The following is a 24,932-nucleotide window of genomic DNA, read 5'->3' on the forward strand; positions in this document are numbered from 1 at the left end:
AAGGAGACTCCAAAATTTAATAAATAACAATAAAATACAATAAATTTTACCTAGAAAAAAGTACCACTATGTTCAAATTAGGCTTACCCTGTATTAAATGTGCAACCACAAAAGCACATGGTCTCATAGCCCAGGTTTTACCATCCACCCCACTGGCTATCAAATAGTCCTTCATTAAAGGTACATTTTAAGATAATTCTGTGGCTGCTTTAAGTGTCTACACAAACCCATCCAGCACAAGCTACTCTCCCGGAGACTGGAACCACCCACCACGGAAACCAGGATCAGGATACCAACGACACTTTGACTCAAAATGTCTAATGACTCCTCCCAGTTGTGAACAGCACTGAGGACAAGATTGTGCTCTATGACTGAAGCAATCTCCCGATACTGTTCTCTGGACACAGCTGTGCAAGCAGGAGTGGAAAAACTGTGAAAGAGTGCTCTTAATAACCCACAGAGCCAGTCCAGGAGTCATGACCAGGATATCGGGGTCAATGCTATCAAAAGTTGCTGAGAGATCCAGAACCAGAGTCCCACTCTTCCTATTCCAGTCTCAGTACAAGGGTGACCAAGGCTTACCAAGGTATAGTCCTCAAATTGTGCATGCACCCAGACTGGAATTGATCCATATCCGCTTAGTTATTTGTTCTGTCCTACATTTCATGCATTTCAAGGGCTTTATATATTTGCATTTTTAAAATATTGTCATAAAGTTAATGTGTGTGTGTGTGTGAGGGTGTTGTTGGATCAACTCTATTGATTTGTCTGCTGTTTGCGGGGGTGGGGGTGGTTAGGACATTGTCTTGTTGTGGCACATGTGTGATAAAGGCTACACCAGGGTGAAGGCGTCCTCCTTTGTTTGTCCCTGTGCAAGTTTGAGTTTATTGGTTAGCTGCTTTACTCTTTGTGTTGTCACAATCAATGCAGTGGCATCCGCACTTAATGGGGATAGGCACAATTGTTGTTGCCCTCTAAGGTAAATTCTGAAACCCAGTTTAGTTTCACTACACATCTTGCCCCAGATCTTAAATTCCAAGCATTGTTGTGGCAGGGTAACCAGGCAGAAGTGTGGATAAACTCATAAAATCAGAGTCCATTCAATTTATTCCCTAAGAAATGGCAGCTAGCATGGTCACCAGGGTCACCCTGAAGAAATCTGGACAGCTAGACAAGCAAAAATAGAACTTTAAAAGGTAACTTGCTCATATGTCTTAAAAAGAATGGGTTCTTTTTAGATTGTGTGAAAATGAATGGAACATGGACTAGTAGAAATAGAATTAAATGCATTCAGGTATAACTTGGAGCACTTACCATCACAAAGGAGTAGCCTATCCACAGTGATCTCCATCCTTCTGGACATGGTGGAATTTGAATTGTTTGACTGTGAACTGCCATCACCATTGCAGAAGCTTCACATACAGCACACCTGAGAAAAGTATAATGCAAAGTTGAAAAAATACATATAGATTGAATACCCTCCCGTCCTCCCTTTTACTGCATTATTCATCACAACAGCTCCCTGCCTTGGAGGCATTGCCCACCTGGCCTGGGAGTACAGGGCTTTAACTGACTCCAGCTACAAAGGCTGGACTCAGCTCAAACTATTGAGTTGGTGTATTGTTTAGGGCAGGATGGTCCAGCATGTGGCCCATGGGTGATGACTCTCCTGCTAATTCCCCCTCCCCTCCAGCTCCCAAGTGCCAGTCAGATCAAAGATGGCGAAACTTCTGCTCACCAATGACTCTAGCATGGGCAAGACCTGCTTGCACTTCCGCTTCAATGAGGATGTCTTCAACACCACCTTCATCTCCACCACTGGTGAGGCGAGGCTCAGGGTGGTGGCCTTGACCTCCTCCTGAGGGATGCTTCTTCAGGCAGATGCCTCTGATGGAGAGGCAGAGGGTGGCATTCCTCACCCCCCCCCCTTGAGCACATCCAGCTGGGATGAGGGGGCCATGAGGGGGCAAGTCGAGTTTCAATTTCCCTATTTCTTGCCCCACTATCTTGTCCCTCGGTTTTGGATTTTAAAGGGGGAGGGGTGTTGTTCATGTGACATTCTTTCTTTCCTCTGACTTCACCTCTTTCCTCTGACTTTACCTACACCCCCCATCATGTTGTGTTTGGGGAGAAATGGGCAGGGTGGAGTTACATTTGGGAGGGGCCACCAAGGCATTTACCCAGAGCAGGGGGCATGAGAGGAGGGGGTTCCGCACAAGTCTTTAGCCCATGATGTGGGTCTCTTCTCTTCCTCTCCTCTCCTGCTTTCCTTCATGGCTTTGGTGCGCTCACACATCTACCCCCCTGCCCAATTCGTTCATTAGGCACATATGTTGCCTCCCTCAAATGTCATCTTGGCCCCTAATTGGGGTGAGGGAGGGTGGATATGCACTTACAAGCAGGGCATGAAGGCAACACAGTGTTTGCTGTGAGAGAGCAAATCTCTATCCACTTTCTCTTGACAATCTTGTATTAGCTGATACACCTCTACTGTATCTTCTCTTAATTTGCCTTTTTTATAAACTAAAAAGTTTCATATGTTGCAACCTTTCCGTTTTCTTTCCTATTTTCCAGCTCCATTGGTGGTGGTTGTATGCATTGGTGTGCATACATCTGTTTGTGTACTGAATTTGTTTAATAAATAAATGTATTAAATCTATGAACAGTGCATTTAATTATATATATTATTGTGTATATTAAATAATATTAACTATATTGCCAACACTTTATGATATGGACTCCCTGGTCCTGAATGGGGTAACTGTGCCCCTGAAGGACCAGGTGCACAGCCTGGGAGTCATTTTGGACTCACAGCCGTCCATGGAGGCGCAGGTCAATTCTGTATCCAGGGCAGCTGTCTACCAGCTCCATCTGGTACGCAGGCCCTACCTGCCTGCGGACTGTCTCGCTAGAGTGGTGCATGCTCTGCGTGGGATTCTACGTGGGGCTACCGTTGAAGGTGACCCAGAAACTACAACTAATTCAGAATGCGGCAGCTAGACTGGTGACTGGGAGTGGCCGCCGAGACCACCGGTCCTGAAATACTTACATTGGCTCCCAGTACATTTCTGAGCACAATTCAAAGTGTTGAAAGCCATTGAAAGCCCTAAACGGCCTCAGACCAGTAAACCTGAAGGAGTGTCTCCACCTCCATCGTTCAGCCTGGACACTGAGGTCCAGCTCCCAGGGCCTTCTGGCAGCTCCCTCACTGTGAGAAGTTACAGGTAACCAGGCAGAGGGCCTTCTCAATAATGGCACCCACCCTGTGGAACTCCCTCCCATCAGATGTCAAGGAAATAAACAACTATCTGACTTTTAGAAGACACCTGAAGGCATCCCTGTTTAGGGAAGTTTTTAATGTTTGATGTTTTATTGTATTTTTAATATTTTGTTGAAAGCCGCTGAGAGTGGTTGGGGAAACCCAGCCAGGTGGGTGGGTTATAAACAACAACAACAACAACAACAACAAGTCCAGAGGCAGAAGCAGAAGCAGAGGCTGGAGAGGAAGGGGGGCAAGAAACAGGGATGGCAGGCAGGCTGCAAGGGGGTCTCCCCCTCCTGCTGTGACCAGCTCATTTCCCAGGACCAGAAGAGGTATGAAGAGGGCAGAGCAGAAACAGCAGTGTCAACGAAGTCTCAGATTGCTTGGGAAGGACCCAGGGGAAGAGGAGACTTAGACAACTGTGGGAAGATGGGGACCTTCAGTCCTCACAACTGCCTCACGGAGGTGTTTCTTTGAATAAAGAGTTAACTTCACTGACACCATGAAGAGGTGCCTCTGATACCCGAGTTAGCCAGAAGCTCACATAGGATGGGGGGGGGGTTTGCGGAGAGAAGCTGCCCGTGTCCTTTCCTCCTACTGCGCTGAGCATACTGGGGAAAATATAGTGTGCTCCACCAGTGGACTGGAGGAAGAAAGTTCCCCCTCAGGGTTGCAAGGCTATGATAGGATTCCTGGCTGGCAACTCTACTCTGCTCCACCTGTCTTGCCCTGATTTTTCTATCCCTCTCTGAGCAACAATCCACCTGCCATCCACATATCCTCAGCCTGAACATCTTGATAGCGAGGGAGCTCCTTTCAACTGCTCTAGAATACATTTCTCAAATTGTGTTGCAATGTCTGGAGAAATGCAAAATCTTCATACAGGAATTTGTAAATATAAAATTTCTCAATGCTTACCGACTGATGAAAGGCCTGATGTTGTCTCCTGTAATAGGAGCCATACTCATTGGCATTGGCTCAGGGGTAGATAACCAGTAAGAATAATCATTCCTTGAGGCAAAATTGCATACACTGTTAATGTTGCAGAACAGGAAAGGCATTGTGCTGAATTTACGTAGACAGCTCCCAGCTGTGCCTAAAATAGCAAAAATAAACGACTGATTTTTCTACAAAAAATGGTTTTCTACGAAACCAAAGCAATTTATACAAGGCTAGAGAACTATGGCCAGGATTCAGCTAATGAGCCCTATAAGGACTGCGCAAGGATTTCTGCATAGACATGGATCTTCCTCTCCATGTCACTCTGAAATTGCAGGGAGAACCCGCAGAACAGCACACAGGTGGAGAAGAGGGAAGGTTGGGGATTGTGGGCTAAAATGCCATTCCTAAAAACTGATGAAAAAATGCTTGGGCTTTTGAAGCATCAAACAACTGGGCACAGCTGCTCTGCTTGTGAGGTTTGGGCTTAAGGTGGCTGTTCACAGGTGGACCCTGCCTGTTCACTCCAGCAAGTGGCAAAATGCCCTTCAGAGCCACATGAAAATGTCTTCAGCTGTCCAATAGATTTACAATTATTATGAAGTTTTAATTTTGGTTAAAGAAAAGAAAATAATTTTAGGTTTTCACATTTTCCAAGTTATTCTTTAAAATAATGAATTAAAATGTTACAATCTGTGAATCTACGCAGTGCAGTGGGGGATGAACAAGTACAGGAAGAATGCAGGTTCAAGTGACAGGTTAAGACTTCCCCAAACAGCCCAGGATCCCATTTATCAAGACTGGCTTTTTGAGGCAGAAAGGAGCTTAATGACACCTTTTAGATGCTGCAGCAGTTGACAAAACTAAATTGTCCACTACAATTTTACTTGATTTAGGGAAGGCAATTGCGACAAAGGTGTCTTTCTCTAATGTAATATGCTCAATTGACTCAATTTGTTTTGTGCTCTCTTACCCAAGTCCTGACCATGGGCCCGTTCGTTTCCTTGTACATAAAGCAAAGAATACCCGTGGAACATCAGTCTTGTTCCAGATGGGCATGTTGGCTCCTCTGTGCTTTGGCTGTGCCTGGTCACAAGGAAACCGTGAGCTACAGAGGGACTCCCTGGTGGACCCATTGACCCTGGCATGCCTTCAGGACCAGGTGGGCCAGGAAAGCCTCTAGGACCTGCAAGATAAAAATTGTATATCTAAGATAGTTCACTGACAGTGAATTCGTTTGCACCTCACACAGAGCCAAGCCATGGCTGAGCATGGAAACAATGGGACACATTTAAAAGTAAACATACATGGATTGGCATTGTTTGTGTTACACAGCGGTAAATCTAAACACACTTACCTGGGAATAAGTACCACTGGGACTCACTTCTGAATAATGTGCCTTTAAATAATAAATCAAGAATTGCTCTTGACTTACTGAAGCCTCTATTAAACTCCTTAGGACTTGGCACTGGACTACATACAGAACATAGCAACCCAGAAAGATGGGTGGGGTATAAATAATAAAATTATTATTAATTATTATTATTATTAGCAATGGAAGAAGATTGGACTTGCCTGGAGGACCAGCAGGACCAGTTTCTCCTTTCTGACCTGGCATTCCATCAAATCCCGGAGTGCCTGGGAGACCAGTCACACCCACAGGTCCCGTTACACCTGTTGAAATAAGGGTGTGTCATTACAGTCGATTTATGGAGTCACTATCATTTGAAATTCCCAGTAGTGATGTATGGAAGTGAGAGCTGGACCATAAAGAAGGCTGATCGCCGAAGAATGGATGCTTTTGAATTATGGTGCTGGAGGAGACTCTTGAGAGTCCCATGGACTGCAAAAAGATCAAACGTATCCATTCTTAAGGAAATCAGCCCTGAGTGCTCACTGGAAGGACAGGTCCTGAAGCTGAGGCTCCAGTACTTTGGCCACCTCATGAGAAGAGAAGACTCCCTGGAAAAGACCCTGATGTTGGGAAAGATGGAGGGCACAAGGAGAAGGGGACGACAGAGGACGAGATGGTTGGACAGTGTTCTTGAAGCTACCAGCATGAGTCTGACCAAACTGCGGGAGGCAGTGAAAGACAGGAGTGCCTGGCGTGCTCTGGTCCATGGGGTCATGAAGAGTCGGACACGACTAAATGACTAAACAACAACAAATCATTTGAAATAAGATGTACAATGGGCAAATCAGTATTCTAAACACCTGGGGAGCAGCTTCCAAGGGTGTGCAGGGAATCACTACATCAGTAGTGGGATCTGGATCCAGCCAGTGGAGTGGATACTTATCTCTCCTACCCACCATGGGCCTGTTTTCACCCACATCCTATTTTCACTTCTTTATATACTTTGTGGTACTAAAAAGGTAAAGGACCCCTGGATGGTCAAAGGTGTGGGGTGTAGCACTCATCTTGCTTCAGGCCGAGGGAGCCAGCGTTTGTCCACAGACAGGTTTCTGGGTTATGTGGCCAGAAGGACTAAACCGCTTCAAGTGCTGTTTACCTGCCCTGATGCAGCGGTACCTATTTATCTACTTGCACTGGTGTGCTTTCGAACTGCTAGGTCCCTGTTGTGTGGATTTGAACTGCTGACATACCGATCAGCAGGTACAAGAGGCTCAGTGGTTTAGACCACAGTGCCATTCACCATTGTGGGGCTGGCTAGAGTGGGCATGTGGTGTGAGATGGAAGGAGGCAACACTGATCTGGGATGTGGGAAAAGGGAAATGGAAGCAGAGACATGGCAACTGTACAAAGACCCCTAAATGGAACCCCTTCTCCGCCCAGTAAATGCCTATTTTTCCCTGGCCCCAGCCCTATTTCAGGTTGTAGAGTGTGGGATAAGAAAGCTGTAGAATCCCCACTCCCTCCAACTCTCATCTGCTGCAGCTACCAAACTTCCACCATCACTTCCTGGGGCCCCACCACTGGCAACCATTGAGCAAATGAGCTTCTCTCTCTTTCTCTCTTTTTGCAATCATCTTTACTGATTTCTTTAAAAAACAAACATTCATGAAATCACTTTGTAACTTCTTTGTAAATTTTCCTGTAACTAAACATGTGATTCTAAAACGTAAGAAAATAAAATGTGTACTTCATCTGATTCATTTGTACTCCGTTTACACCCTTCTTACTTGAGTCTTTTATTTTACTTAGTTGAATGCCACTCATAACGCATCTATATATTTGGTAATCTAATTTTTCCACTGTATTTTAGTATTTTTCCTTACAGGAGTTATTCTAAACCAGTCAAAAAAAAATATCTCTCCATACTGTTTAAATATATTCCAATCATTTTTGAATTTTTGCTTCAGGTTAAGAACTTTGCTTCAGGATAAGAACAGAAATCGGGTTCCAGTGGCACGGCAGCAGCAGGAGGCCCCATTAGCTAAAGTTCAGGTTAAGAACAGTTTCAGGTTAAGACTGGACCTCTGGAATGAATTAAGTACTTAACCCGAGGTACCACTGTATTTCCAAATTTCTTTTTATCTCTTTCCAGATTGGTATGTAATTATCTTTGTACAAATTTATATTTTAACTGTTATCCATATGCTTAAATGCGTGATTTTCTTGGTGATCATAAGGCCTATAAACTGTTGTAATTCTCTTTTAGTTAAAAATGTTTTAAACTAACATTTTGGTTTTATCTTTATTTAATTTTAAGCCTGTGACTGACCCAAATTTGTTTATCTTCTCTAAACTGTTGGCACACTTTCTCTTGGGATTCTGTTGTTATCAACATCATCATCATCATCATAGACTTTTATTGTGCTAGCCATAGGCCATGGCATCATTCAGAAAAATAACAACAAAAGCAAAACCAGCAATAACCATAAAAATAATCAGGCACCACACATACGATATAAACCATGGTCACAACTACTAAGGTTATTTGTTGCATAAAATAGAATAGTTGAATTCTCTAGTAAAATATGCCAAATTAAATATCTGAATCCCCTTTGCAGATGACCGTTATTTTATCTAGTTCTTTCCTCCTGATCTTCTTAGCTGCCAACGCATAGAGTGCTACTTTATAAGTTACAAAGTCATCAGCATCGCTCAGCAGCCATTTCACCCTTTCTCCCCTATTCAAATGAGTTCCATTCGGAAACAAGGGTTTTATGAATCAGTCTCTTGGGTATATATATAACGGGCACTGCAATAAATAGTGGCACAGGTCCTCCACACAGGGTTGCCCACAGAGACAAAGTCTCTCTTCATAATGTACTTTGCCGTAGCGTCCATCCAACACCGCTGAGGGCATCAATTGGAATCGTAATTCTGTGAAAGCGATTCTAAGCACGGCAAGTGGGAGCTTTGACAGGTAACAGGCCTGGGTATGCTCCGTTTTAATAAGTGGGAACCATGGTGAGCTCTTGGTAGAAGCCATAATGGTTAGATCCCTTTCTGCATAGGACCTAAAGAGACAATCTCTTAAGTGCCTCTTAAGTCACCTGAAAATCTTGTAATTGATTGGGACAAGAGGCGTTGGATACCATCCTTCCAACATTGGTTCTGTTTCTGTTCTGTGTGTGACATAGTGAGGAATCTCTCCTCCAAAAGAAATTGAAGTCTTTTCACATAATTTAAGCACAGGTAATCAATTCTAGTCTGTATTGTTGTCACGTCAGCTTCAATGCTGACGTGAAGAAGAGCAGCTGGAGTCCCGTTGGGGAGCGAGAGCACTTTCCTGAGGAATTTGTTCTGCCATACAATAGAATTTCATTAATGCCCCACAAGCTTTCTGCACTTTGAGTTTCATAGCCTCAATGTGCCCCTTTCCATGATAGTGTCTCAGTGAAAAGAATTCCCAGATATCTGATATAATTCTTCCGTGTCCATTTCAGTCTACTCACTAAAATGTCTGCAAAGATTTTATAATCATTGTTAAGTAATGAGATGTGTCCGTAATTTTTAACAGCTGATGGCCCTGTTCTCTTTGGAATCAGGGTAGGCTTCCTCCCATGATTCTGGCAGCTTTCCTGTATTTAAGATGTTATTTACATCTTAAAGATGTTATCTTTAAATGGTAATGACAATAATTCTTCTACTTTTTTATAATATTTGGCTGGCAATCTTTCTGGACCTACTTTCATCTTTTTCATTGCCTGCTGGATTTCTATCATGCTGATTGGAGCGGCTTCCTCTTTTGAAATCTTCCAGAGTTTATTTGGTTTAAGAACTTGTCAATTTTTTCTTGATTTTCTTTGTAGAGTTCCCTGAAATATGCCAGGAAGCTGTTACTTATCTTTTTTGGTTCCTCAATTACCGTATTTTTCGTTCTATAGGGCGCACCGGCCCATAGGACGCACTTCGTTTTTTTTGGGGGGGGAAATGAATAAAAAAAATTTATTCCCCCCCCCAGCCGCGGCTGCCGCCCCAAGCCTTGCGCACACCTGCCCGAAGCACGGGGCACCCTCCGGAGGGCTCCGCATGCTTCGGGCTGCAGGCTGCCGCCCCAAGTCTTGCACGCCCGGCGGGAGCTCCCGCCGGGCGCGCAAGGCTTGCGAACACTCGCCCGAAGCACGGGGAGCCCTCCGGAGGGCTCCCCGTGCTTCGGGCGACAGGCTGCCGCCCCAAGCCTCGTGCGCCCGTCGGGACCTCCCGCTGGGCGCGCAAGGCTTGCAGACACTCGCCCGAAGCACGGGGGGCCCTCCGGAGGGCTCCCCGTGCTTCGGGCGACAGGCTGCCGCCCCAAGCCTCGCGCGCCCGTGGGACCTCCCGCCGGGCGCGCAAGGCTTGCGGACACTTGCCGGGGCTGCAGGCTGCTGCCCGCAAGCCTTGTGAGCCTGCGGGAACTCCCGCCGGGCTTGCAAAGCTTGCGGATAGCTTCCTGAAGCCTGGAGAGCGAGAGGGGTCGGTGCGCACCGATGCCTCTCGCTCTCCAGGCTTCAGCGAAAGCCTGCATTCGCACCATAGGACGCACACACATTTCCCCTTCATTTTTGGAGGGGAAAAAGTGCGTCCTATGGTGCGAAAAATACGGTATTTCTCCATTCACAATTAATTTATTAATCATTTTTTCACATTGTTTCTTCTTTAATTGCCATGCCAGCAGCCTACCAGGGAGCAACTGAGCTTCTCTGCTGCAAATGAAATCTCAGCATCTGTCTCTAGAATAGTTCCATTTTGGTACAAGTGCAGAAAGCCATAGAAATACCCTAGAAAGTGATAAAGATTGTCCTTCCTCTGTAGAAAGTGGGGCAATAGGTTAACCAGAAATATGTATCTTATTGAAAAAGGCTTGTGCCTTTCTCCAGCCACATTGCAGCCCTCATGGAAATGGACAAAATCCATGTCTCATTGGAAGAATGCATCTGAGCCCAGGCACCATGTGTCTCACTGTTCTGGACAGCCTAAACTGATTTCCAACATGGTGGTGACAGCTTTGCTGTGACTCACCTGATTTGGCCTCGCAGACCTATGAATTCTAGAAGAACTAAAAAGCCTCTCACCTTGTTGGCCTTTTGGGCCTGGAGGACCAGGAAATCCCTTAGGGCCTACTGGGCCTACAGGACCAGGTTCACCTGGTTCACCTTTCAAGAGTAGGAAGGGGCCTGGAGGACCTGGTGGGCCTGGAAAACCTGTCAAAGATAAAGAGTAAATAATGTCCACTCAGCAAATTACATTATGTCAATATTATATGTTGAGGGGATTACAAACAAAGGTGCTAATTGGAGAGGCCCCTTAGGATCATGTTATATATTTGAGATTCTGCTGATTTCATTAAAAAAAAAATATTTCTGCTCCTTGACATCAAAATAATCAAATGTGCTGAGCATACCCAGTCCTAATGAAGACACACCTTTGGAAGTTTAGCTCTATGTTGACAAAGCACTCCATTATGTCAGCTCCCAAAGTACAAGGGATATAAGCATCACTCCTGCTAATTAGCTAGCTAGGCTGCAACATGGACAGTTGGAGCAACAGCGCAACCACACCCCTTCCAGTTTACTTAAACACTCTCATCTGACACAGGTTATGCAAGCAACTAGCAATTTATCCTGTGCAGTAGCTCCAGATGCTCATGTCGTTCTTGGACATAGTGGAGGAAGGTACAAGGAAAACTCTAATGGCCAATTCTCTGGGACTGTGCCTCCCTGCAACTCTTCCCTCACCCCCTCTTCCTCCATCTCCGAGTGCCTAGACACTCCCCCCTGCTTCATGGGTGGCACACAACCCCACAAATCACTGGCCTGGATCATTCTCCTGCCCCCCACCTCTTCTGCCCACCCCTCAGACACCAGCCTGTCCTTGACATCAAACCTGAAGATAAAATGGACAAAGCTATGACATACCTTTAGCTCCGGGAAACCCTTGGTCACCTTGTTCTCCTTTGAGTCCAGGAACACCTGAAGAACCTTTTGGACCTGGATAGAAATTAAACTTCAGTATAGGCAACTCTTCTGCTTATTTATCTACTAATTCTAAACCACACTTCCTACATACCAAATACTTGAACTATTTTATACTTTCTACTTGAGTACAATCATGGAATCATAGAACTGTAGAGTTGGAAGGGACCTCAAGGTTCATCTAGTCCAACTGCCTGCAATGCAGGAATCTCAACTACATTGCATCCATGACAGATGGCCATCCAACCTCTTCTTAGAAACTATCAGTGAAGGAGAGTCCACCACCTTCCAAGGGAGTTAGAATGAAAATCTATTTCCTCTTTATTGTCACTCTAAATCAGAAGACCATGTAGTTACTGATGGCCATTATATCGTCCTTCATACCTTGAGGGCCTGGAATTCCAGAAGGCCCCATGTCACCTTTTGGGCCAGCAGCTCCTGGAAAGCCAGCATTGCCCTGCAGAAGAGAAAACAGCCCTCAGATATGCCTTTGGAGACAAGTGACACACAGATGTGGGGACAATTTCTAAAACTGCAAGGAGTGAAGCAGTCAACACGTATCTCCTGAAATTGAATAGACAAGTAAGTTATGCATAAAAAAGGATCTGCTACATGGCACAAGACTCCAAGTTCTGCATATGAAATAAGTGGGTAACACAATTTGCTATACGTTATAGAACGAGGTGGGAATTGTGGGAAATAGCAGTCAAACATAACTACGTAAGCAGTTTGACATCAATGAGAGTGATGTGAAGCTCCTGTTCCTGTTCCTAACTCTATCCTTGTCCAGAGAGTACTCCCAAGCTATTCATGGTTAAAAATATTTGTGAACAGGAGCAAAAAGCTCTACAGGAAAAGATGGATTGTGGAAAAAGCGAAGTATTTGGGAATTGAAATAACAATGAAAAATATTAACCTTTTTGACAACAAATGCAAAAAAACTGGAGAGAAATTAAAAAAGATTTTAAGATTTGGAATAGATTAAAATTGTCGTTTTGGGGAAGAATTTCAATAATCAAAATGAACGTTCTCTCCAAAATGCTCTATCTCTTCAATATGATCCCGATTATGAGTAATATGTTTTGATGAATGGAGAAAAGATCAATACAAATTGTTAATGGATAAAAGAGAAAGATTTAAAATTATATTATGAGATTTAAAATTATATTATGTATTGTTAAAAATAAATAAATTGCAATGTAAAATTTATGACTTATTACTAGAGTGGGACTTGAAAGATGAAGTAGTAAAGGAGGTAGTGGTCAAATGGGCACAGGACATCGGCCATACAATTTACCTAGAACAGTGGGAGAGGCTTTGGCAAGTGGATACCAGATTTACCGCCTGCTATAGCATTAAAGAGAACTTTATGAAAATGTTCTTTAGGTGGTATCTGACACCATCAAAACTTGCAAAGATTTATAAATTAAAGTCCAATCTGTATTGGAAATGCGATAAAGTCGAAGGGACAATGATTCATGTTCAGTGGAGATGTGAAAAGATTAAGAATTTTTGGGGTATTATACATGAAGAGTTGAAAAAGATGCTCCAAATCCCCATAGAAAACAAAGCAGAGGCGTATTTATTAGGTCTACTGTATTAGGGAAGGACATCCAACAGGAAATGAAAACAATTTTTCTATACGCTACAGCAGCCGCCAGAATAGTTCTTGCTAGTAAATGGAAAGGTGAGACAATACCCACAAAAGAAGATTGGATATGTAAATTAAATGGATTTATAGAATTGGCAAAGCTAAAAGCAGCCATAAGGCTCTAGACAAATAAAAAATGGCAGAATGGCAATGTTTCGAGGAGTATATGGAAAAACACTGCTCTAAAAAGAATATATTGATATGCATGGAATAAGCGAGAATAAAAACTAGAAATGGTTATAAGATGTATTATCCAAAGAATGCAATAATATTCAAATTTGAACCAAAGGAAGTCAAGGAAAGTGTGTTTGTAGGGTTTATGTTTGTAGTGTAGGGTGTATATGTATTTTCTTTTGGTCGATTTTGTATCAGTATTTGTTTATTTCATTTTCATTTTCTGTATCATTTATTAATAAATAAAAATAATAAAAAGAAGAGGTTTTTGTTGCTAGACTCTTCTCCATGAGAGAGGATGTGAAGCTGCTTCTCTTCCTGTTCCTAACTCTATCCTTGTCCAGATAGGGGCACAGCTGGGCCATGAGCTGAAGCTGATGGTAGGCACTCGGCACCACTGTGGCCACCTGCGCCTCAAGTGACAGCAGAGGATCCAGGAATACTCCCAAGCAATGTACCTGCTCCTTCAGAAGGAGTGTAACCCCCTCAAGAGCCTTCTGGTCTGGGGGAACCACCCACCAACAGTGCCTCAGTCTTATCTGGATGGAGTGAAGTTTGTTGGCTCTCATCCAGTCCATTACCGAGGCAAGATATCAGTCCAGCACTTCCACTGCTTCACCTGCAGTGGATTAACTTGGTATCAACTTTTAAATCGCCTGAGATGTCATATTACAAAAGTAAAATATTGTAGTAAGAAGTTTAACCATTCAGACAATATAGTTCTTATCTCTTTTTTACAGCAGAAGAATGCACAGAGCATTGTGCTTTCAGACAACGGAGTGCTGGCCTGGTTTTGAGTGATGGTGTTTTCTAGCTGAAGTGGGTGAAATTGTCTATATTTCCCATGTTACATTCATTTCTTTTAGGTCCTGTTTCCAATCCTCTTCCTTCCATGCAATGTTCAAATTAAGGAGAGTCAGGATCTTCACCCTGTCACTTTTAGATGTCGCCTTACGCTGCATTTTGTCTACCTCCACTATTAGAGTGAAGTATGTCTCATGTATACTTAATACTAACATCACAAATGAGATCAGTAGCAGGCTTATAGGCCTTCTGGCATCTTAATGTTTCCATGCTTGAGGTCTTGCAGAAACAATTCATATTCTACCTGCCCTTTAGCGCACAATGTGAGATTCTCTTTAACAGCAAAGTTGTTGAAAACAATAATGATGTAAAAAAAGAAGCAGCAATATCATGTCATTGGGAGGAGGGTTCTTTTGGGCAGCGGCCTAGATTCCTGTGGGCCAAGCTTATTAATTTCCACCTCTGGTGTTAACTTAGCTCACCATTTTAGAAAAACATCAATTAGTCCTTTTTGCTCCCCGCTCTCGTTCAATTAGACTGTGAACCCAAATATTATTTTGGTGTCCAGAGTTTTCCTGATACCCAAGTTTGCTAATAAAGCTCCTTGATGGTTAGTTAAATCCTTAATTCCATCTGGATTGTGAGATCAATTCGGCCCAACCATGACTGTGAACCCCTGCTCCAAGTTTTCAATTTTTGTCTAATCTCTCGGATCATTGGACCAAAATTAAGCTTTTCCAAATTTTGAAGGTTCCTGGGGATAATAACTCCTAAACATTTAAAACATTTCTGACAAAGTTTTATTCCACTGGAGTGCTGAAGTTGTAGTTGTACTTCAGGTGGCATATGAATGCATAGCAGTTCTGATTAGCTATAAAGGTAAAGGTAAAGGTACCCCTGCCCGTATGGGCCAGTCTTGACAGACTCTAGGGTTGTGCGCCCATCTCACTCTATAGGCCGGGAGCCAGTGCTGTCCGCAGACACTTCCGGGTCACGTGGCCAGCGTGACGAAGCTGTTCTGGCAAGCCAGCACCAGCGCAGCACACGGAAACGCCGTTTACCTTCCCGCTATAAAGCGGTACCTATTTATCAACTTGCACTTAGGGGTGCTTTCAAACTGCTAGGTGGGCAGGAGCTGGGACCAAAAGACAGGAGCTCACCCCGCTGCGGGGATTCGAACCGCTGACCAAGCGATCGGCAAGTCCTAGGCGCTGAGGTTTTACCCACAGCGCCACCCGCGTCCCCTTGATTAGCTATAGTTAACACAAAAACCAGAGACCTTTCCGTAAGCACCAAGAATTTTCATTATTGCAGGGAGATTTGTGGTGAGACAGCATCAAGGCTACGTCATCTGCGAACATGTTCACCAGAGGACTCTGCCCATTAATTTGGATTCCAGACACCTCAGGGTCTCCCCTAAGTGCTAGAGCCAAGGGTTCCATGGCCAGGGCAAAAAGCAGGGGCGACAATGTATACCATTTATCAAAATATTTGCGGTACAATCCTGATACAAGGTAGTCAGCAGTGCAGTGAATGAGGCTCCCATGCCAAAACCGCGCAAGGTTTCAAAAAGAAAATTCCGTTCAAGACGGTCAAATGCCTTCATTGTATCCAATGTAAGGATGGCTGTCGGTGCCAGTTGGTTTGATCCCCAGTATATTGCATTGAGGATCCTCCTAATTGGGGTAGTTATTGACCTTTGCCTAATAAAATCTGTCTGATCCGAATGTACAGTGGTACCTCGGGATGCGAACGGGATCCGTTCCGGAGCCCTGTTCGCATCCTGAACAGAACATAAGACACAACTGCGCGTCTGAACGGGTCGCGTTTTGCCGTTCTGCGCATGTGCGTGATGTTATTTTGACCGTCTGCACATGCATGAGCAGCGAAACCGGGAAGTAACGCGCTCCATTACTTCCGGGTCGCCGCGGAGTGTAACCCGAAAATACTTATCCTGAAGCGTATTTATCCCGAGGTATGACTGTATATAATTTGGTACAATCATCGCTAACCTGTGTTTGTAAGTAATTTTAAATCAACATTTATTAATGAGATAGGCCTATAGGATTCGACTGACTCCAAGTCTTTATTTGGTTTTGGTAGCACTACGATGTGTGTGTTTCTCCAAGTTCCAGGTATCAAGCCATGATCCTTTATATCTGTAAATAATTTCAGCAAGAATGGGGCCACAAGTTCAGAAAAGGTTTTATAAAAATAGCCAGTAAACCCGTCTGGTCCAGGTGCCTTAAATGGTTTTGTCTTTTTTATACTAGCTAATATTTCCTTCAAGTGAAAAGGGTTGATTTAAGTAAGTTGCATGATCTTCTGTTAATTTTGGAAAGTTAACTGTGGCCAAAAATTCCTGAATGGTGTTTAGTGATGGTGTTTCAGAAGTGTATAAGGTCTTATAGAATGCATGAAAGGCTTAGTTAATTTTAAGTTTATCATGTGTTATTTCACCTTTGCCTGTTTTTATTGAGTGGAATGTTCTGTTTAACTTACATTTCTTTAGTTGGTTTGCCATGATTGTTGAGTTTTTTATAATTAAATTCATAGTACTGTAGATTTAAATATTGAAGGGATGTTATTATTTTTGGTATTTCTAACATGCCTAATTCTTTCATTTTTTGAATTAATTTGCGATACACTCTGTTACCACATGTTATTTTATGTTTTTCTTCTAATTCTTTTATTTATTTTTCTATTTGGATATGAATATTTGATTTTCTTTTTTCTTTTTTTGATTCTATTCTTCTCACTGATTAATGTTCCTTTAATTACTGCTTTGAAGGTATCCCAAATTAAAGCTGGGTTATATAATCCTGCATCATTGATCTTAAAAAATTCTGGTATCTCTTTTTGCAACTGTTCGAGAATCAATTGATCTTGTAGTAGCCATGGGTCAAGTCTCCATAGCATGGTCAGAGACTTCTCCTGCTTTGATCTCTGAGAAGTGGATCCGATGGATCCATCCCTCTGTCAATAAATAATCAATTCTAGAGTACCTTATGTTCCGGCGTACAAAACAGCTTTTTATCCCTGGAAAATCACCCCAAAAGTCGGGGGTCATCTTATACCCCGGGTATACACATTGGGAAGGAGGAGAGGGAGCCGGTGAGCAGAGGCGCCCCTTCTGCTGTCGCTCCTCCTCCCTCCCCACAGAAGGGGATGCGGAAAGTCCTTCCAAGCGCGGCGCTCACCTGCCTGCCCGCCAAACGCCTCGCCTCGGGCTGCTGCTGCTGCTACGGCAGAGGCAGCGGAGGGGTGCATGCTCTGCCCCTGGCGGCACTCAAACTCTATAACTCTAAAACACTAAAATTGAACAGCAAAAGTTGGGTGTCGTCTTATATGCCCAGTTGCCTAATACGCTGGAATCTACGGTAGTTTGTATGGCAATTACTACAGTGAGTATAGTCCCTTAAATCAGAGTTTGCCATTCGCTGGATATCATATAAATTGATTTTTAAAAGAATTCTATACAGAAGGGTTTTTGTTGATGGGGAACCTCTATTGACCTTTTTTCCCCTGACCTGAACAATTTCTGTCAAAATATGCATTTAGGACTAAATTGAAATCTCCCCCCAGGATTGTTTGACCTTTTTAAAAAATTTCCAGTTCCGTCAATGTTTTTTCCAAAAATTCTTCCTGTTGGTTGTTTGGTGCATAAAGATTACCTATAGTCAGCCATTGGTCTTGAAATGTGCCCCTGATAAACAAGTAACATCCATCAGGATCACTAGGAGGGGTTTGTTCAGGTTTAAATTCTGATTTATCCGCAACCCATGTTGTTACCCCACGAGCCTTAGATGTTTCCTGAGAGGCAAACCACTGTCCCCCAGAGGAGGGGAGGGGAGACGTGCTCATTGTAGCCCCCCTCCTCTGGTGAGTCTCCTGGACCAGAATCAAGTCCGGTCTCCCTTTTCCTTCCAAACCTGTCTCCTTTGTATGGGTGACCCTAGTCCATTAACATTCCATGTGATTATTTTTAAATGATCCATACTTGCTCCAGGATGATTAGTACATTATAGGAGCGCATGGAAAACATTATATCTAACAAACCCCAAACTTCACCTCCCCCCCTTCCCCTCCCACCTCCCACAAAGAAAACTCCGTCCTACTGTTGGAACCATTGTGGTATCCACAGAGTAGTAAATTCTACTCTTTCAGTAGTATTAACAATAGGGGATGACCAAAATCACTGCTTCCCCCCCCTCCCAGGAACATTCTATGATAGTAAAGTTACAAAGCAAGTCATAAAAACCAAGACAAAATGATCTCACGCAGAGCAGAAGCCATCTTGTGGGATTCTCTGTCCATTTATCTTCTGTATTGGATTTTTCTTTCTTTAATTTTCTTCACTGTCTTCCCCCGTTGTTGTTGCCATTCAAAAGGGTCTTTTTATGTCTCTTCATTGGTGCTTTCCTCCACTCCTTCTGTTGTCATGTCTTCAATCTGTACATCGATCTGTTTCAATAATTTTTTGGCTTCTACATGCAACGCTGCTACCTTGGTTATTCCATTATGAGTGATGATCAGCCTAAAGGAGAATCCCCATTTGTATTTTATCCCTGCATTGCGAAGCGATGTGGTGTATACTTTGAATTCATGACATCGCTGCAAGGTACCAGGAGAAAGGTCTGGGAAGATAGCTATAACAGAGTCCTCATGTTCTATTTTTTCCAGTTTTCTGAAACGTTGCATTAAACCATTTCCCACCAAGAATGTGTTAAAGCAGACAATCACATCTCGGGGGGGGGGTGTCCCGTTTTTAGGTTTAGCTCTCAGGGCTCTGTGTATATGTTCTATATTTTCTGCACTGATTTTGCAGTCAGGAAATAATTATTGAATACATGTGAGGAAGGCCGCTTTTAGATCTGAGTCTCCAAAATTTTCAGGTAGGCCCCTGGGAAAGTTTCCTTTTCCCCGATCTTGACAGTCTTCCAGTTGGATTCTAAGGTCTGCTTGCGAGCATTTCAGAGTCCTAATAGATGTTTTATTTTTCAAGCTTAATTCCATTGCTGTGTTTGCTGTAGTTTTAACATCATTCACAGTCTCAGTTAATTTAGCAATGTCTTCCCTCAGTGAGAGGAGTGCTTTTGCCCAGTCTTGGGCTAATTCCTTCCTGATTAGGGCTACTAGGCCTTGTGCATTTTCAAGGCCAGGGATGCAGGTGGCGCTGTGGGTTAAACCACAGGGCCTAGCACTTGCTGATCAGAAGGTTGGTGGTTCAAATCCCTGCAACGGGGTAAGGTCCCGTTGCTTAGTCCCTGCTCCTGCCAACCTAGCAGTTCAAAAGCGGGAAGGTAAATGGTGTTTCCGTGCGCTGCTCTGGTTCGCCAGAAGCGGCTTAGTCATGCTGGCCACAATGACCCAGAAGCTGTACGCCGGCTCCCTTGGCCAGTAAAGCGAGATGAGCTCCGCAACCCCAGAGTTGGCCATGACTGGACCAAATGGTCAGATGTCTCTTTACCTATTTTCAAGGCCTATCAGTTTCCCTGCTTCTGCTTTTTCATTTTTGGAAGCTTTGGCAGCCATTTTGGGGCCTGCCATTGCTTGGCCTGTGCCTGAGGGAGATTCTTTCAAAGGTAGTGAAATCCATGAATCTAGGTCCCTTTTAGCAATCCAGACTTGCTAAAGCTGTCTTAACAGGGGGAATTATTTTTAAAATGCTTACTCGTCATTGTCTCGGTTTATGCTGGTTATTGTTCTCAGGAAGGAGCTCAGCGGCGATTCAAGGCACCATCTTGGTTGATGATGTCACCATCCCCCCCCCCCCATTCTTGATAAGGTCAGCATGCAGGTTGGCAATCTTTGAAGGACCATTTTGTCATTTCCTCCTTTTTCCACCTTAGCTACCATGTTTAGAGATTGATTTGGGGCCATGCCTTTTTCAAAATGCATGAGAGAGAATAAGAGAAATAGGTAAGGTCATAATCCTTGCTCCTGGTCCCAAATGTGCTAGGCAGCCTTGCTTACTGGTACTTGTAACAAATTTGAAGGTTCAATGGGGGGTGGGGAGTGCAGGAAGTTGAGCACTGGACTCAACCTGTTGCTCCAGCATGTGCCCCCTTCAGCAACTATTTAGTACAGGGGAGTACATTTTTAAAACACATATATACTGGTTTGAAAATTAATTCAGAACCAATTAATCTAGTAAATGAAATGAACAAATTAACAAACACTATTTCATTAAGTAATAACAGATAAATCCATTAATACAGTACTCCTGAAAGTGACTTACAGGGATTCCTTGCTGCCCCTGGTCACCTTTGAGTCCAGGTCTTCCTGGTGTTCCTGGCCATCCTGGGTTTCCTTTTTCTCCTTTGACTCCTTGTAATCCTGGAGCACCTGGAGAGCCTTGTGGCCCAGGAATTCCTAAAACAGGAATGGAAAAGTTACTGATGGGCAATATTGTTGTTAGAAGAAAACAAATGAGCCTGGCCAAATAATGGCTGACTATGCCCAAGGTAAAACCAAAGAAGTGCCCGGGAGCAATAAAACACTTCAAAATCCAAAACGAATGCGACTTTCACAATTCCATTTCAATAATCTTGTGGAACCTGGAAACAACAGCATTTGAGATGTACATCTATCTATTAAAAAAAGATTCATTGATACATTTTGCTTTCCAAATAACAATAATGTACCTAAAGAAACTCTTAAGCCATTTGACATTCTGTAATTAAAATAATAGAATCAGAGAACCAGAGAATTGTAGAGTTGGACATCTAGTCTAACTGCCTGCAATGCATGAATTACAGCTAAATCATTCATGCCAGATGGCCAGCCAACCTCTGCTTAAAAACCTCCAAGGTAGGAGAGTTCACCACCTTCCCAAGGGAGTCCTTTCTGAGCATCAGAAGGTTCTTCTTGATGTTTAGTCAGAATCTCCTTTCTGAAAACTTGAAGCCATTGATTCGAGTCCTACCATCCAGACCAGGAGAAAACAAGCTTGCTCCATCTTCCATGTAGCAGCCCTTCAGATATTTAAAGATGGCTATCATGCTCCCAGCCTCCTCTTTTCCAAGCTAAACAGACCCAACCCTCTCAATTGTTCCTTATAAGGCTTGGCTTCCAGACCCTTGGTCATTTTCGTTGCCCTCCTCTGCATACATTCCAGCTTGTCAACAACCTTCTTAAATTGCGATGCCCAGAACTGGACACAGGACTCCAGGTGTGGTTTCATCAAGGCAGAATAGAGTGTGACTATTACTTCCCTTGATCGTAACACTATACTTCTGTTGATACAGCCTGGAATAGCATTAGCTTTTTTGTTGCTGCACCATACTGTTGTACTTTTCACATGTACTACTAGTAAGCCAGGGGTCCCCCATCTTATATTTGGGCACCTGGTTCTTCCTGCCTAAGTACAGAACCTTCCATCTGTCCCTATTGAAATTCATTTTGTTAACTTGGACTCAGTCCTCCCATTGTTAAGGTCATTCTGAATTCTGATTCTGTCTTCTGCAGCATTAGCTACTCCTCCCAGTTTGGTGTCATCTGCAAATTTGATGAGCATCCCCTCAATTTCAACGATGCATAACATCAACATTTCCATTTTGGGAATAGACCAGCATGAAATTCTTTCACTCAATTTTTTTTGTTCTTGAGTAAGTACTGTTGGACGATCAATGTACATTAATTGTTCATTAAGTTTGTAAAAACACATACAGGTACAGTTGTACCTTGGAAGTTGAACAGAATCTGTTCCGGAAGTCCGTTCGACTGCCAAAACATTCAAAAACCAAAGCGTGGCTTCTGATTGGCTGCAGGAAGATCCTGCAGTTCCCCAAAATAGTTCACAAACCGGAACAGTCACTTCCGGGTTTGCGACGTTTGGAAGCCAAAATGTTTGGGAACTAAGCTGTTTGACTTACAAGGTACAACTGTATGTTGTCTATAAATACTCTTACCTTGAAGCCCAGGTCGGCCTTGAGGTCCCCGGTCACCCTTAGGTCCCTCTCCAATTTTGCCTGGCAATCCAGGAACACCTGGTTGGCCTGAAGGACCCTGAGGGCCAGGAAATCCTGCTTCTCCCTTTGTACCAGGAATCCCTGGGCTTCCTGGGGAGCCAGGGGAGCCCACATCTCCTTTTGCACCTAAGATTTAAAATGACAATCATTTAGGAAACTCGTTATCTTAGACATATGAAGTGTGGAGACTAGTAAATGTCTGAAACTGAGTCTTGGTCAGGACCAAGAAAAAAATATGGAAGGCTTAATAGATGACACTGGTCAACAACAAATTTGTTGTCTGCGTTTTTTCAGTTGATTTAGGACGAATCTGATGTGCTGAATCCAAAAATCACATTGGTTTTGCTCAATCAGGTCAAGTTTTTGAGCTATGGTCACATGTCTTTTTTATGTTTTTGTTCACATGTACGCTTGTGTGGAGCATTTTAGAAGAAGTTGGTGGGGGTAAAATGCCATGTCGAATAATTGTTTTGATTGGAAATGATTATTTTAATGACAAGAAGTATTCAGGTCCGATAGTTCTGGGTGATTATGTCGAAAAGGGATCAGTTTGAAGTCATAAAACCTCCGTTTTTTCTTGGAAGAGAAGGACTTGGTGTACTGTGCAGATATTGCACAGCTTCTGCTCAAGCTTGGAGTGCCACAGTACGAACCCAAAGAGTGGAGACTGTTCATTGACAGCAAGCGATCACTGAAATATGTTGTGCTACACAACGGCAACCAGTTTGCCTCTATACCCCTGGCTCACTCGAGGACACTGAAGGAGAACTATGAAGCGGTGAAGTATGTGCTGGAGAAAATTGGTTAGGATCAGCATAAGTGGTTTATTTGTGTTGACCTGAAGATGGTGAACTTTTTGTTGGGACAACAGTCTGGCTTCACCAAGTACCCATGTTTTCTGTGCATGTGGGATAGTAGGGACCGTGCTCAGCATTACACGAAGAAGGACTAGCCTGTGCGGGAGGAATTGGTGCCTTGGAAAAAAAGGAACGTCATCAACGACCCTCTGGTGGACAGAGACAGAATACTCTTCCCACCGCTGCACATCAAGCTCAGCTTAATCAAGCAGTTCACCAAGGCTCTGGACAAGGATGGTGACTGCTTCACTTACTTGTGCCAGGCTTTTTCCAGGATTGACCATGGAGAAGTTGAAAGCTGGCATCTTTGAAGGTCCTCAGATCCGTCAGCTCATCAGAGATCCAGAGTTCGGAAAGTCAATGAACGAAGTGGAACTGGAAGCGTGGAAGGCATTTGTTCTGGTAGTGAAGAACTTTCTTGGCAACAATAAGGCCAGAAACTATGCAGAACTTGTCAACAACATGCTGACTGCTTTCAGAAACCTGGGCTGCAACATGAGCGTCAAGATGCACTACCTATTTTCAACCTGGGTTCAATGAGTGACGAGCAGGGGGAGAGATTCCATCAGGACATGAAATAGATGTAGACCAGGTATCAGGGTCGCTGGGAAGCAGTCATGATGGCTGACTACTGTTGGACTCTGAAGAGAGACCTCCCAGCCGCTGAGCATTCCAGGAGTTCCAAGAAACGGATGTTCAAGCCCTGAAGTTTGAAAAATGGTGAAGCAACATGCAATTTACGCGTACTTACCTTTATCAATGCCCACCATTCAGTTTACAGTAAACCTGACCTGATGGAGAGAAACGGATGCCATTTCCTGATTCAGCAGTGCAAAAATACCCTAAATCAGTTGTAGAAATCTAGACAACATTCAAAAAGTAAAAAATTGTTGCCCAGTGTGACATTTAACTGGAAACTTGTTTTGGGGATGGGGAAACAGTTTAACTTAGCAGGGTGTGTGTGTGTGTGTGTAACTGTGCTCTGATAACCATGGATGCTTTCAATGCATTAGCCATTCTGTGTTATCGCTCTACTGAGAAAGCTGCCTGTTCTGTTGTTTGTAGCTCTGGAACAGACCTCTTCAACTTTATCAAAGTTTGTATAGATGTCACCTGAGGAGTCCCTCACACCCTGTGATTCTTGGTTGAGAAGTTGTTGACTTCTTCTTCTTCTTCTTCTTCTTCTTCTTCTTCTTCTTTCTTTTCTTGGTTTACAAAAGTATGTGCAACGTCTCTCTCTCTTTTCTTCCAAGTAACATTTTTTACAGATCAGTTTCATTTGTTGAGACATTAGGAAGAAGAGGGGGGAAAGAGGTGTGGGGGGAAAGGTGAGTGGGGTTGGGGTTGGGTGGTGATGTTTTTATTATACTTAATATATGTGGGGTTTTGTGTCAGCGTTGCTTGTGCAGGTTCTCTGCTGTTCACTTGTGTTCCTTTGGTGGTGAGAAAAGTTGGGGTTGACCTAGGGTGTGGTTGTTTGTTTGTGGTTGGCTGTGGTGATCTTTGTTTTCATGTATGAGTGGGGTGGGTGGGTGTTTTGGATCAGGTTAGCCATACTGATTTGTATGCTGTTGGTGGATTTTTGTCATTGTCTTGTTGGGATGTGTATGTGATAAAGGGGAGCAATACTGGGGTAAAGGTGTCTTTGTCCCCGTGTCAGTTTCAGTTTATTGGTTAATTTTTCTAGTAAGGCTGTTTCCCAGGTTGAGAAGTTTGTTGAGGAGAGGGTGAACAGAACAAGCAGAACTACTAGAGATTGTCTTACTTTTGTTTGTTACTATGTCATTTGTGTTTTTATGTTGTAAACCACCCTGCTCCTGAGGGCAGGGTGCCTCCTGCCTGAGGGCCCTGCTCCTGCCTCTATCTACCTGGCCCTGACAGGTTTTATAAGGACTGCTGCTTTATATCCT

General features: G+C 43.6%; 1 protein-coding gene across 1 annotated transcript in view; it reads right to left on the bottom strand.

Annotated features, from left to right (window-relative positions):
• Positions 1 to 24,932, bottom strand: part of COL4A1 (collagen type IV alpha 1 chain) — a 168,892-nt gene that overhangs the window by 2,144 nt on the left and 141,816 nt on the right. The window contains exons 42-50 of the mRNA XM_053380246.1: positions 22,106 to 22,291; positions 20,434 to 20,567; positions 11,948 to 12,020; positions 11,507 to 11,578; positions 10,664 to 10,792; positions 5,777 to 5,875; positions 5,175 to 5,387; positions 4,181 to 4,358; positions 1,315 to 1,429 (exon numbers count right to left, since the gene is read on the bottom strand). Of these exons, the coding sequence (XP_053236221.1) occupies positions 1,315 to 1,429; positions 4,181 to 4,358; positions 5,175 to 5,387; positions 5,777 to 5,875; positions 10,664 to 10,792; positions 11,507 to 11,578; positions 11,948 to 12,020; positions 20,434 to 20,567; positions 22,106 to 22,291 (1,199 nt within the window). The remainder of the gene's footprint in view (positions 1 to 1,314; positions 1,430 to 4,180; positions 4,359 to 5,174; positions 5,388 to 5,776; positions 5,876 to 10,663; positions 10,793 to 11,506; positions 11,579 to 11,947; positions 12,021 to 20,433; positions 20,568 to 22,105; positions 22,292 to 24,932) is intronic.

Source organism: Podarcis raffonei, chromosome 3 (genome assembly GCF_027172205.1).
Source record: "Podarcis raffonei isolate rPodRaf1 chromosome 3, rPodRaf1.pri, whole genome shotgun sequence".
NCBI classification, from domain to species: Eukaryota; Metazoa; Chordata; class Lepidosauria; order Squamata; family Lacertidae; genus Podarcis; species Podarcis raffonei.